This window comes from Esox lucius, chromosome 10 (genome assembly GCF_011004845.1).
Source record: "Esox lucius isolate fEsoLuc1 chromosome 10, fEsoLuc1.pri, whole genome shotgun sequence".
NCBI lineage: Eukaryota > Metazoa > Chordata > Actinopteri > Esociformes > Esocidae > Esox > Esox lucius.
The window spans coordinates 29,113,672-29,127,636 of NC_047578.1; the positions used below are offsets into that span (position 1 = coordinate 29,113,672).

Below are 13,965 nucleotides of genomic sequence, written 5' to 3' on the forward strand. Positions count from 1 at the left end.
AAAGTAAATTATGAACAAGCAATATCACAGTAATCTAAATTCCAAAGTAATACAATTTATTCCAATCAAGTAATAAAGTTACAATAAAATTGTTTTTACACATCAACACGATTCATCGTCCTCCTTTATAGCCTAACAGTCTACCAATTATACTATAATTATTAAGACATTAGAGCCCGAAGGTGTGCTAGGAGCTTCTGTTAAAGATAGACTCCTGAATATGAGTACAACACAACATGTCGGGAGGTCTCTTTGACGATGACAAACTGCCATACATTTTTGGAGACATGGCTATTTATCCAAAATCCTACATCTAAAACACTCCTCCAAATTGTCATTAGCATTACTTTTCCTTGGTAAACACAATGAACAGAAAGGACAGGAACTGTCCCACTTAATCAATGCAAAATTATCGAATGGACAGGGCGTTGCTGCCAGTTGTTGTCTGACAAAGACAATCATTTCTACAATGTTCTTGTGAAGTTTGAACCATAACCCTAAACCATAAAGCAGGGAATAAACAGGGAATAACCAAACACTACAGATAAATGTCCACTCCAGTTTGCTCAGTGTTTCACATGTCTCCAGATGAGCACAGGAGGGTGGGGCTAATGGCCCACACCTGGTGATCCAGATCTTTGGAGAAGCAAATGTTGCCCAGGACACTGATTAACATCACCAAGGGTCTGTTAGAGATTTGGTGGGGCCAGATCTTTAGAGAAGCAAATGTTATGCAGGACTCCTGAATAACATCACCAAGGGTGTGTTGGAGACTTGGCGAGGAAAGACGCACCTCTTCGTTGACTACCCTTCCAATCTTCCTCAACAGACATTTCTCATTACACTACATCTTCACTGATACAGATAGAATAAACAAGAACATTGAATGATTTCTTTGTTGTATAATTGTTTCTCTGTCATCATCAATCTTGTAACTTACACATGGATTTCCTTGACTATCTAACCAACTAGCTAAATGAGGTGATGTATCCTAATTAGAAAGGTAGCCAACTCGGCATCACAATTCACACAAACTTCAGCTCTCACCATCAAGTGCAAAATGTACCCTAGTTTGTCTTATGCTTGCGTGGCTTCTGTATATTTTTGTTTCTTGGACATTCAGTGAAGGCTACATGAACCCAAACAAAGCTTGTCACTGGCTTACACCACACACACCTTCAAGGAAGTACACACCTACGAACGACGCAGCCTTCTACATTTTACTTGTAACCATTGCACTGAGAATAGTGTCAGTCTTGACACTCTGCCAGAGATGTTTTTTTTAATGTTAACTGATATTAGGTATGGGTTATTATTGGTTATTTTAAATGGAAAATGCTGCATAGGGCACTGTTAATTAGCAATGGCTAGTTAGCTGTCTAGAAAGATACATCAGCCATCTAGCCATTTGTTGTATTTATCGGAAATCAGGAAACTTCAAGCTTGCAGCTAATAACCTTAAACCAGGCTTTTTCCTGCCCTATAATTAAAATATCTACAATAATATATAGCAACACAATTCATTCTTGAAAATACAAAAAAAATTTAATTCACATTGTTGCCACCAAAAACCCATATCACTCGGATGCATAGTCATAGCAACCATGCAACATACCTTTATTGCAAACCCAATCAAACATAAATACAGGGAAAAGGTTAATATATTTGAGCGGTTTAAAAAAACATTACAATCTTTATTGTGGGAGTATTTGGCTCTACCATTAAATTCTGTTCATCAGATGGGTTAGAGGGAGGTCAACTTATCGAGAAAAGCTTGCACTTGACCTTCAGAGGTGGCACAGGAGTTTAAATTGCAGTAAAGAAAATTATAGGTGCCAATTATAACACACAAAAAACCTGAAGGTTAGGCAATCTTTGCAATTATTACAGTGCAATTATTATTTTTTTGCATATTTGTGGGTCTTAAGTGGCGACATGACTGGGCTCACAATGAAAACTGTCTGCCAGAAAATTCAGGTGGGAATCTGCCCTGAAGAGCTTCTAACCATTTGAATTCATTTAAAGTACCTGAAGAGCTTTTATAAAATTATGTCTAAGCATCCTGGTAGATCTAATTAAGTGACATTCATTAGCCAAGTGGGCTGGACCACCACAGTATTTCTCTTCAACAAGTGCTATAGATGATGAGAGGCCTTGTTTACTCTGGGAGAACTTCTGAATTTGTATTAGTCTGCACCATGCAGACAAAAATGTAATTGTTTAATGAAGAGGTATTAATTTTCATTGGGGAACCTATGATTTTTCTGACAGAATTCCTATGCGCCCAATTCTTTTAGAGGAACAATTTCTTGAGCCCCCACCCAAAATAATATAACAACCTTCAAATTAGTCCAATTAGATTTCTACCTTGAATAACCACATTTACATTTATCAAATACGTTTGTATAGTTAATAGAATTTTGGCAACCTTACTGCATTTCCCTACTGAATTTGCAAACCTGACTTATACCAATAGCTAGAGGTTTCTTCATTGGTAAATGTACCTGTCAACATTACACAGCTACCTTTGGTAGGTCACCAGACCTGTTTTTTTTTCTTCCATAGCCTTCACACTTCAGGCCTTTAATAGGCAGCCCTGAGAAAGGCTCTCTGATAAAAGCGTGTCATCTAGGTTTTTCTTCTCGTTAAAGTTATGAAAACAAAATCCTTGTTTGGGGTGTATGTACTTCTAATTATATTTCTTAAGATAAGTAATTCTTGCTCTTTCATTTTAATGGATTACCTGGCTGGAAAACCTTTTTGTTCTGTAATTTTACTTACCGAATAAGTATAAGGATAATTTCTGATAAATGTTGCATGCTTTTCACTGTAAATGTATTTGAAATCTATTTTCTTCTGTCCTTCAGCTGCTGTGACTGCTTGACTCGTACATGTCGGAGGAGGAAGGAGCTCAAGGCCCGGACAGTGTGGCTTGGCCATCCGGAGAAGTGTGAGGAGAAATACCCCAACAATGGCTTCAAAAACCAGAAGTACAACTTCTTCACCTTTGTGCCTGGGGTTAGTTTACAGACAGGATTGTATGTTAGCTTAACCTATAAGTCTACCTTTTGGCAAATTATGAGAGGTGTCATCTGATAATTGACTTCAGTTCAGGATGCATACAATTTCAATACACTGTGTGGCCAGTTGTTTAGAACCTCAACACCATTCATGAATGTCAATTGCAGCCGTTGCTTGCCTGAATTTTAGAATGGGGTAAAAAAGTGACTTAAGTGAATCTGTATGTGGTGTGATTGTCCGTGGAAGATGTAATGGTTCTAGTATTTTAAACTGCCACCCTCCAAAACTAATCAAGCACAACAATGTATTGGGTTCAGAGTTTACGCTAGACTTTTGTTTTTGACGGCCATAATGATAATTAAAATTCCATAATTCTGGCCACATAGAACAGATACCGGACATACAGCTATGGAAAAAATTAAGAGACCACTCCTAATTTTTCATGAATCAGCATCTCTACATGTATGGCAGCCATTCCATTCCAGTGTCTCTTAAATTCCAAAACAGGCACACCTCATTTTCCGTAATGAGGTACTGATTACCTGAACCAAATCTAATTTAACAAGGAAAAGTATAAAAACCACTGCTGTGGTCATCACTATCTTCTTGCAATAGAACTGATTGGATGGCAAAATAGTGCAAGTAGTACCTCAAAGGTAATTTGAATAAAAAATAACTATTCAGCAAAAAGGTTGAAAAGTACAGCTGTGAGTGAGGAAAAGAAGGGTTCAATTCTGTCTTTACTGGCAGAGGGTTACAGTGAGCATCAGGTTGCTTCCATCATGAAAATTTCAAAGACGGCGGCTCATAAGAACAAGGTCAACAAAGCTACAGACTGGCAAAGGGCGAAAACTGTCCACTCACCAAGATGACAGTCAACTCACTCATTGAATGTCTCTCAACAACTGTAGGATGACATCAAGTCACCAACAAAAAGAATGGCAAACAGCAGCTGGGGTGAAGTGCCCTGGCGAGGATGGTTCGAAACAGGCTCCTAGGAGCAGGGCTGAAGTCGTGCAAAGCTAGAAAAAAGCCCTTCATCAATGAGAAGCAAACAAGCCTGGCTGAAGTTTGCAAAAGAACATAGGTATTGGATGATAGAGGAATGGAGTAATGCTCATCCTCTCTGACAAGTCAATGTTCAGCTTTGCCCAACAACTGGTTAGACCGAGACCTGGAGAGAAATTCTTGAACTGATCCTATACATATATAAATGGGTTGCTAGTTAAAGGTACTGAGTCCCCATGTTTGGATGAGAAAAGGAATGTAGTAGAGGGGGATCTGATATTTGCCTAGGGGGCATCATTGGCTGGTATCAGTAGATTATAAGGTTACTCATTAATCTGCGCATCTGTATAACTCCTCAGGGCATCTATTGTCTGTCCGGATGCTGTAAGAGCTCTTTAGAGTTCAAGAGGTTACCCATGTGGGGTAGGACAACTTGCCCCTTGTGTGAAGCCCTAGGTATTGACAGAACTTAAGGAATGTGTTTTATTGACAAGACATATGGGCAGCATCTTACCACACCCCTTTTAACTGTAATAAATACGAACTGTTCATGTATCTACTTCAGGGAGTCCTTGGATTATTATTTTTGTAAGCGTTTGACGCGTCCCTCTATTTGCAAATAAACTGTTAAATATGCCAAGATAATTTTGTCTCTGTACTTCTGTACTGAATTTACCATCACAAGAGGCCTACAAGCCACAGTGTCTCACACCTACTGTGACATTTGGTGGAGGATCAGTGATGATCTGGGGATGCAAGGCTGGAATTGGACAGATTTGTCTTTGTGACGGAATCATGAATCAAGCCAAGTACAAGGTTATCCTGGAACAACACCTGCTTCCTTCTGCTCTGAAAATGTTCCCCAACTCTGAGAATAGTTTTTTCCAGCAGGACAATGCTCCATGCCACACAGCCAGGTCAATCAAGGTGTGGATGGAGGACCACCAGATCAAGAACCTGTCATGACCAGCCCAATCTCCAGACCTGAACCCCATTGAAATTCTCTGGAATTTGATCAAGAGGAAGATTGATGGTCACAAGCCATCAAACAAAGCCGAGCTAATAGAATATGTGTACCAGGAGAGGATTATTCCACCAAATATTGATTTCTGAACTCTTCCCAAGTTAGAACAGTATTTTGTTGTTGAAAAATGCATTTATTTACTTGTCATTATTTGAGGTCTGAAAACATGCAGATTTTTTGTTTATTTTGAACAGTTATTATTCTCTACAAATAAATACTCTAAATTACAGTATTTTTAATTGGAATTTGGGAGTAATGTTGTCAGTATTTTTATAGAATAAAACAAAACTGTTCATTTTACTCAAACACATACCTATGAATTGAGAAAAACAGAGAAACTGATAATTTTGCAGTGGTCTCGTAATTCTTTCCAGAGCTGTATGTTTTAAATAGCCATATAAAAGCCTACATTTTAGCAGCAATAAAACACAAACGCTGATCCAACAAATGTTTAAATTTATTTAAATTAATGAGCCAAATGGACTCTTCCCAATCTTTGCAAACTGAGCATGTAGGCTACAACTAGGGCTGTCGCAAATATTACATTATTGCCTGATCAAAATTATTTGAGCCAGATTGCAATCATTTTTATAGGTAACAATCTTTTTACACCATATTTTGATACCAAACCTCATGTTTCCAATCTGAAAAGGGATTTTGAGGCCAATGCTAGAAACGTCTCAACAAATACAATGCAAATTATGTCCATTTCCATAGGATGTCAGAGCGTTTGACAACTCTGCGGAAAGTTACAGGCGCAGATCATTTACTGAAACTCGTTTGCTTCTAAATCTCATTATGTTTAAATCTAGTTTAAATTTGTTTTGCAGTGCACCATAATGTAGCTTGATTTTGCAACATGATTATTTAATAGATAAATGCATTTCAGTCACTTATTTGTCGCATCAACTATGATCGACCAAAGGAAAAAACACTCAAGCGTGTATAAAATATTTGGACTAATATTGCAATATGTTTATTTCCAAACATATTTCCTAACTTGATAATGCTCATTAAAATGTATGGATATAAATACACTGCTCAAAAAAATTAAGGGAACACTTAAATCACACATCAGGTCTTGATGAACGAAATATATGTAAAGTTCAAAATCTTTACTGTACACTGTGTAATTCGTTGGGAATTTACAACGGTCAATGGAAACCAAAATCACCAACCGATTGAGGGCTGGATTCAAACTCAAACTGAAAGTCAAAGTAAACAATTGAAATAACGTGTGAATTTCATCACGGCAACTCATAATGTGACTCCGTAGTGTGTATGGCCCCCACGTGCCTGTATGCACTCCCGACAACATCTGGGCATGCTCCTGATGAGACGGAGGATAGTGTCCTGGATGCAGGTCTCCTCCCAGACCTGCATCAGGGCATCAGTGAGCTCCTGGACAGTCAGTAGTGGTGGCACCGATATATAACGTCCCAGAGGTTCTGAATTGGGTTCAGATTTGGGGAATGTGAGGGCCAGTCAGCGGCATCAATGCCTTCATCGTCCAGGAACTGCCTACACAATCGGGCCACATGAGTCCAGCCATTGTCCTGCAATGGAGGAATACAGGGCCCACTGCACCAACAGACCAAGATCTGACCATGGGTCTGAGGATTTCATCCTTGTACCTAACTGCAGTCTGGGTACCGTTGGCCAGCACATGGAGGTCTGTGTGGCACTCCAAGGAAATGCCTCTACAAACCATCACTGACTCACTTCCAAACCGGTCATGCTGGATGATGTCGCAAGCAGCATAACATTCACCACGGTGTCTCCAGGCTCTTTAACATATGGGATATGTGCACAGTGTGAACCTGCTCTCATCTGTGAAGAAAATGTGCGCCAATGGTGGGCCTGCCAATTCTGATGTTCTCTGGCGAATGCCAGTCAAGCAGTATGGTGCTAGGCTGTGAGCACAGGTACCACTAGAGGATGTCAGGCCCTCATGCCAACCTCATGGAGTTTGTTTCTTACAGTTTGGCCAGAAACATGCACACCAGTAGCCCGCTGGAGGTCATTTTGTAGGGCTTTAGCAGTGCGCCTCCTGTTCCTCCTCGCACAAAGGAGTTGATACCAGTCCTGCTGCTTGATTGATTCTCTTCTACAGCCCTGTCCAGCTTTCCATGTGTAACGGCCTGTCTCCTGGTATCTCCTCCATGCTCTTGAGACTGTACTGGGAGACACATCAAACCTTCTTGCGACAGCACATATGGATGTGCCATCCTGGAGGAGATGGACTGCCTGTGCAACCTGAATGGGCTACAGGTACCGCTAGTGACAAGGACACTAGCAAAATGCAAAATTAGAGAAGAATCAGTCACCTGCAGAACCCTTCCCTTTTTGGGGGATGTCTAGCTTTTGCCTCTCCAGTGCACCTGTTTTCAGTTTTACTTGCACCAAAACAGGTTTCATTGATTCACAATTGTTTGTGCTTCCTAACTGGACAGATGTATAACCCTGAAGTTTAAATGACTTGGTGTTATACTGTGATGATTGTGTTTCCTTAATTTTTTTGAGGAGTGTATATGGTGTCCCATTGCATATTAAATGTTGAAACACTTTTTGCTACGTAAGGAGGACTATTTCAAATAACTAGGCTATTTCAAATAACTATGCTTTCCTCTGGCATCAGTTGCATCATTTTAAACCGGCCCGGGGATGTCTGCTTCGTCTTCAACATTTCGGAGTCATCTGCTGGAGTTGCTGCCAGTGTGTGCGGCTTTTGAATCTCGCGCCACGCTTGGTCACATGACCAAACACTGAGTAATATCTTACTGTAAGAGCGAGCGGTGGCTTGCTGTTTTCTTGGCAACAGATCATATAGGTCACACAATATTAGGCTATTTAATATGCTATTAATATATTTATTCATTTAGCATATTTCCCACCGGACATTTTCACCGTTGATATTTTCATCTGCTGAACAACAACACGTGAAACCGGCGAAAAGCAGGCATTTGGCGGCTAATGTTAACCCTGGTTAGGGTACCAAGAAAGATGCAACACACTAAAAACATTGTTATCTCTGTGCTAGGGTAAAACAGCTTGGAGAGTGGGTAAAGGAGATTAGTGAGTATCATGCAATCTTACAGGCATATAGCGGCACAGTACAACAGTGGGGTGCAGAATGGCATCTCTGGAAAACACAATTTGTCAGCCCCGGTTATGCATGGGCAATGCGGTCAGGACTGGTCATAATAAACAATTGTACACTTCAAGCTCATGGATGTACCAAATATACCCATCTCTAGGGGTGTAACGGTACATGCATCCGTACCATGCCGTTCAGTACAGGACGTTCGGTTCGGTACAATAACATTGCACTCCGAGTTAGCGCTTTGTTTTTGGAACGGGTAATTGTATTTTTCATATTATTATTCTGAACTTCATTCTCTATCTGGTATTAGTGCATAACAGATTTTACTGAAAAATCCTCCCTAGTGCAGCTTTAACTACAGTGGGAGTGGGCAAAGTTTGAAGATTTGTAATAAATTAAAAGAAATGTTATGTTTGGCTTGTCTTTTTCCACTGTACTGAAATCGTACCAAACCATGACTTATTTAGTGTTAAAAAATATATATTTGGGATATTTTTTAGTATTAAAATTTTTTTTGATGTAATTCATTATATGCAAACATTTTAAGTACATATTATTGCAACTGATCATTAAAAACATTTCCTGTAAAATACAAATAAATACATTTTATATTCTGGACACTTCCTAAACTTTTCACTGACATGTGCTTGTGATATGTTAATGGTTATTAATACTTAAAAATGTGTTAAGTTTTTATCTTACAGGTACTGCTCATATGTAAACAAACTCAACACGCACAAGTAGCCCACCACATAATATGCAAATCAACTCTTCGTTGGAGATTTCTTTCTTAAAAAACATGTTGTAACTACAACAAGCTGCCAATGACACACTTGTTTCAAATTTACTGTGCTGATACCTCTTTCTTTGTCATAATGGCTCAAATGTGTACATTTTGTCAAATAATGCATCAATAAGTATTTTTTTTTATTGTTATTGTCACTGTGATCAGTTAGTTTAGGCATTCCTAACCAACCAAAATAATTTTGCTCAGCCCAGAAAACCCCTGAAGTACCCCTAATGTTCATTTACATGAAATCCACTGAATTAGCTGTTTCACCATTAGCGCAAAATGTTTTATTTTAGGCCTCACATCTAAAAAGAAAAAGCTTTGTTCTCAATATAATGCAATGCAGGCATAACTGTTTTTTGAAAACAAGACCATCGGCCATCTAACACTGAAATTTTCTTTTATCCTTTAAGTAATTCCTTTGAGGCCATCCATAATGCTGAAATTGCCCTCTTTCTGCTTTTTCTCAGGTTCTTTACCAGCAGTTTAAATTCTTCCTGAACCTGTACTTTCTAGTGGTGGCCTGCTCCCAGTTTCTGCCAGCCCTAAAAATAGGCTACTTGTACACCTACTGGGCACCTCTGGTAAAACAATTTTTGGGGGATAAGTGCTTTCCTTTCTGTTAACACTCGTATGATTTGTATTACAGTGCTTATGATGAGTAATAAATGTCAACTATGTGTTTTGCTTTTTTCTGCCGCCCAGGGCTTTGTGTTGGCTGTTACAATGGTGCGGGAGGCTGTGGATGAGGTCCGACGGTACCAGAGGGACAAGGAGATGAACTCTCAACTTTACAGCAAGCTCACAGTGCGAGGTACATGTTTTCTTTTTTCGTTATTGTTAAAGATAATGCTGTAACTCTTAGAAGACATTTCTGTCTTCTCTACTCACTTTTGATTGGTCACATGATGCTCAGATGATGATTCACATTGTACATCGGCCTGCCCCATGCAATTACAGAATAACATACACAGGGAAGAAAAGTCCATTGTCTAGGTGTAACTGCATATATTTTTATTTTAAAATCTCCAGGACATTATGATCCAAGATCTCCTAGTGTATGTGATGGTTGTGTATACGTGTGTTTGTGTATATGTATGAGTGTGAGCAAGCCAGAGAGTTGAAAAGGGGTATTGAATGTATATTTGAGTGATCTGGTGTTAGTCAATACCTCAGACCTTGAATCAAAACTGAATGGTTTTATATTTGCGTGGGGCAAGTAAACAATCTCTTTAGGGGATGCACCGATACCGGGCTCATGTACTTGTATTCATAGAAATATGACGTGGTAACGGCATATTACTATGAAACATTAAGTGAAACTCAATGGTTGTGTCGCCTCTGGAGGCAAGTATAGAATATAGAACTGATTGGTAGAGCGAGACGATGGAGATTTCAGCAATGACAAGTAAAGTGCAAGCTCTGCTCTGCTAAATTGTCAAGACGAAGAAAGGGAAAACACTAATTGATTACATGCAATTTGGTCAAACATTATTAGACACACCCATACCTGCCAACATTTAGTTTTCAAAGTCCGGTAGATTTGGGGGGGGGGGGTGTAAGTATTATTTACTTTGCAATATTCATGATCTGTCTGTCCTTTCATGATGAAGGAAGAAATCGTGTGTCCTTGTCTGCCTCTTCTGTGTGATGGTGCCGCTGTGTTTTATTCTGCTGGGTAATGTCATTTTTACCACCGTGCGCTACATTAAAATAAATGCGGCAAACCTTACAAAAAGCGTGGAGGTTGTCAATATGACTCAGTAAAATGCATGTAAATTGTTGTGTCCAACACTGTTGAAATTTACAGCCATATTTTTATTTATTTGCGGGAACAACGCCTTCACCTGCCATTATTATCGCTCGCTTTCGGGTCTGAACTTTCCGTGAAGCTTGCGCAGAGATCAACTGCGCAACTGGGTTATAGGTTTACAGGTTGAGGTGACTAACGTGTTGAAAAGTTTATGGTGTGTGGATAGGATGCTTTTCATGCAAGATCTGGCAACTGGTCAACATTAAAACAAACATATTGGTATTTATAAAGGAGTTTGGGCCATGCAAATTACGGGAGTTTCCCAGGAGAAATAACAACCCGGGAGGGGTCTGGGAGATACGGCTAAAAAACGGGAGAAACCCGAGAAAAACGGGAGTGTTGGCAGGTATGGACACAACATTCATTCATTCATTCATCTTCTTCCGCTTCATCCGGGGCCGGCAGTCTAAGCAGAGATGCCCAGACTTCCCTCTCCCCAGACACTTCCTCCAGCTCTTCCGGGGGGACACCGAGGCGTTCCCAGGCCAGCCGGGAGACATAGTCCCTTCAGCGTGTCCTAGGTCTTCCCCGGGGTCTCCTCCCGGTGGGACGGGACCGGAACACCTTCCCAGGAACAGATGCCCGAAACAGATGCCCAAGCCACCTCAGCTGACCCCTCTCGATGTGGAGGAGCAGCGGCTCTGCTCCAAGCTCCTCCCGGGTGACCGAGCTTCTCACCCTTCTCATCTCTAAGGGATCGCCCAGCCACCCTGCGGAGAAAGCTCATTTCGGCCGCCTGTATCCGGGATCTTGTCCTTTCGGTCATGACCCAAAGCTCATAACCATAGGTGAGAGTAGGAACGTAGATTGACCGGTAAATCAAGAGCTTCGCCTTGAGGCTCAGCTCTTTCTTCACCACGACAGACCGATACATCGACTGCATTACTGCAGAAGCTGCACCGATCCATCTGTCAATCTCCCGTTCCATCCTTCCCTCACTCGTGAACAAGATCCCTAGATACTTAAACTCCTCCACTTGAGGCAAGCACTCACCACCAACCTGAAGTGGGCAAGCCACCCTTTTCCGACTGAGGACCATGGCCTCGGATTTGGAGGTACGGATTCTCATCCCCACCGATTCACACTCGGCTGCAAACCGTCCCAGCGCATGCTGAAGGTCCTGGTCTGAAGGGGCCAACACGACAACATCCGCAAAGAGCAAAGACGAAATTGTGTGGTCCCCAAACCTGACACCCTCCGGCCCCTGGCTGCGCCTAGAAATTCTGTCCATAAAAATTATGAACAGAACCGGTGACAAAGGGCAGCCCTGCCGGAGTCCAACATGCACTGGGAACAAGTCTGACTTACTGCTGGCAATGCGGACCAAGCTCCTGCTTCGGTCGTATAGGGACCTGACAGCCCTTAGCAAAGGACCCAGGACCCCATATTCCCGAAGCACCCTCCACAGGACTCTGCGAGGGACACAGTCGAATGCCTTCTCCAAATCCACAAAACACATGTGGACTGGTTGGACAAACTCCCATGAACCCTCCAACACGCCGTAGAGGGTATAGAGCTGGTCCAGTGTTCCACGGCCCGGACGAAAACCACACTGTTCCTCCTGAATCCGAGGTTCTACTATCGGCCGTATTCTCCTCTCCAGAACCCTGGCATAGACTTTCCCGGGGAGGCTGAGAAGTGTGATCCCCCTATAGTTGGAACACACCCTCCGGTCCCCCTTCTTAAAAAGAGGGACCACCACCCCGGTCTGCCATCCCAAAGGCACTGTCCCCGACCGCCACGCGATGTTGCACAGGCGTGTCAACCAAGACAGCCCCACAACATCCAGAGACTTGAGGTGCTCAGGGCAGATCTCATCCACCCCCGGTGCCTTGCCACCGAGGAGTTTCTTAACCACCTCAGTGACTTCAGCCCGGGTGATGGACGAGTCCACCTCTGAGCCATCATCCTCTGCTTCCTCAATGGAAGACGTGACTGCGGGATTGAGGAGATCCTCGAAGTACTCCTTCCACCGCCCGACGACATCCCCAGTTGAGGTCAACAGCTGCCCACCTCTACTGTAAACAGAGTTGGTAGGGCACTGTTTCCCTCTCCTGAGCCGCCTCGACAGGCACCGGAGACCTTGCGGCCACAGCTCAGAGCGGCCGCTTCGACAATGGCGGTGGAGAACATGGTCCACTCGGACTCAATATCTCCAGCCTCCCTCGGGATCCAGTCGAAGCTCTGCCGGAGGTGGGAGTTAAAGATCTCTCTGACAGGAGACTCGGCCAGACGTTCCCAGCAGACCCTTACAGTACGCTTGGGCCTGCCGAGTCTGTCCAGCTTCCTCCCCCGCCATCGGATCCAACTCACCACCAGGTGGTGATCAGTTGACAGCTCCGCCCCTCTCTTCACCCGAGTGTCCAAGACATACGGCCGCAGGTCAGATGAAACGACAACAAAGTCGATCATCGACCTGCGGCCTAGGGTGTCCTGGTGCCATGTGCACTGATGGACACCCTTATGCTTGAACATGGTGTTCGTTATGGACAAACTGTGACTAGCACAGAAGTCCAATAACTGAACACCGCTCGGGTTCAGATCAGGGGGGCCGTTCCTCCCAATCACACCCCTTCAGGTGTCACTGTCGTTGCCCACGTGGGCGTTGAAGTCCCCCAGTAGAACGATAGAGTCCCCAGTCGGAGCACTTTCCAGCACCCCTCCCAGAGACTCCAAGAAGGTCGGGTACTCTGCACTGCCGTTCGGCCCGTAGGCACAAACAACAGTGAGAGACCTATCCCTGACCCGTAGGCGCAGGGAAACGACCCTCTCGTTCACCGGGGTAAACTCCAACACATGGTGGCAGAGCTGGGGAGCTATAAGCAAACCCACACCAGCCCGCCGCCTCTCACCATGGGCAACTCCAGAGTGGTGAAGAGTCCATCCTCTCTCAAGGAGTGTGGTTCCAGAGCCCAAGCCGTGCGTAGAGGTGATCCCGACTACCTCTAGTCGGAACCTCTCAACCTCACGCAAGATCTCAGGCTCCTTCCCCGCCAGCGAGGTGACATTCCACGTCCCTAGAGCTAGTTTCCGTGTCCAGGGATCGGGTCGTCTAGGCCCCCGCCTTCGACTGCCGCCCGATCCTCTCTGCACCGACACAACACATAATTCAATTAGTATGCTAATGCTAGCAGCGCATAAGCACAAAAACATCTAACATTTTGCAGAACCTCAACAACAGCTAACTCCAACACTGGAGAAGCGAA

General features: G+C 43.0%; 1 protein-coding gene across 7 annotated transcripts in view; it reads left to right on the forward strand.

The window, feature by feature from the left end:
* The window catches only part of atp9b (ATPase phospholipid transporting 9B), a 99,444-nt gene that overhangs the window by 37,495 nt on the left and 47,984 nt on the right, over positions 1-13,965 (forward strand). For all 7 annotated transcript variants that reach the window (XR_004576258.1, XM_010906167.3, XM_010906168.3 and 4 more), the window contains 3 exons: positions 2,868-3,018; positions 9,417-9,530; positions 9,652-9,760. Coding sequence is in view for 6 of the 7 variants with exons in the window: in XM_010906167.3 (XP_010904469.1) it covers positions 2,868-3,018; positions 9,417-9,530; positions 9,652-9,760 (374 nt within the window). In the remaining variant the exon portion in view is untranslated. The remainder of the gene's footprint in view (positions 1-2,867; positions 3,019-9,416; positions 9,531-9,651; positions 9,761-13,965) is intronic.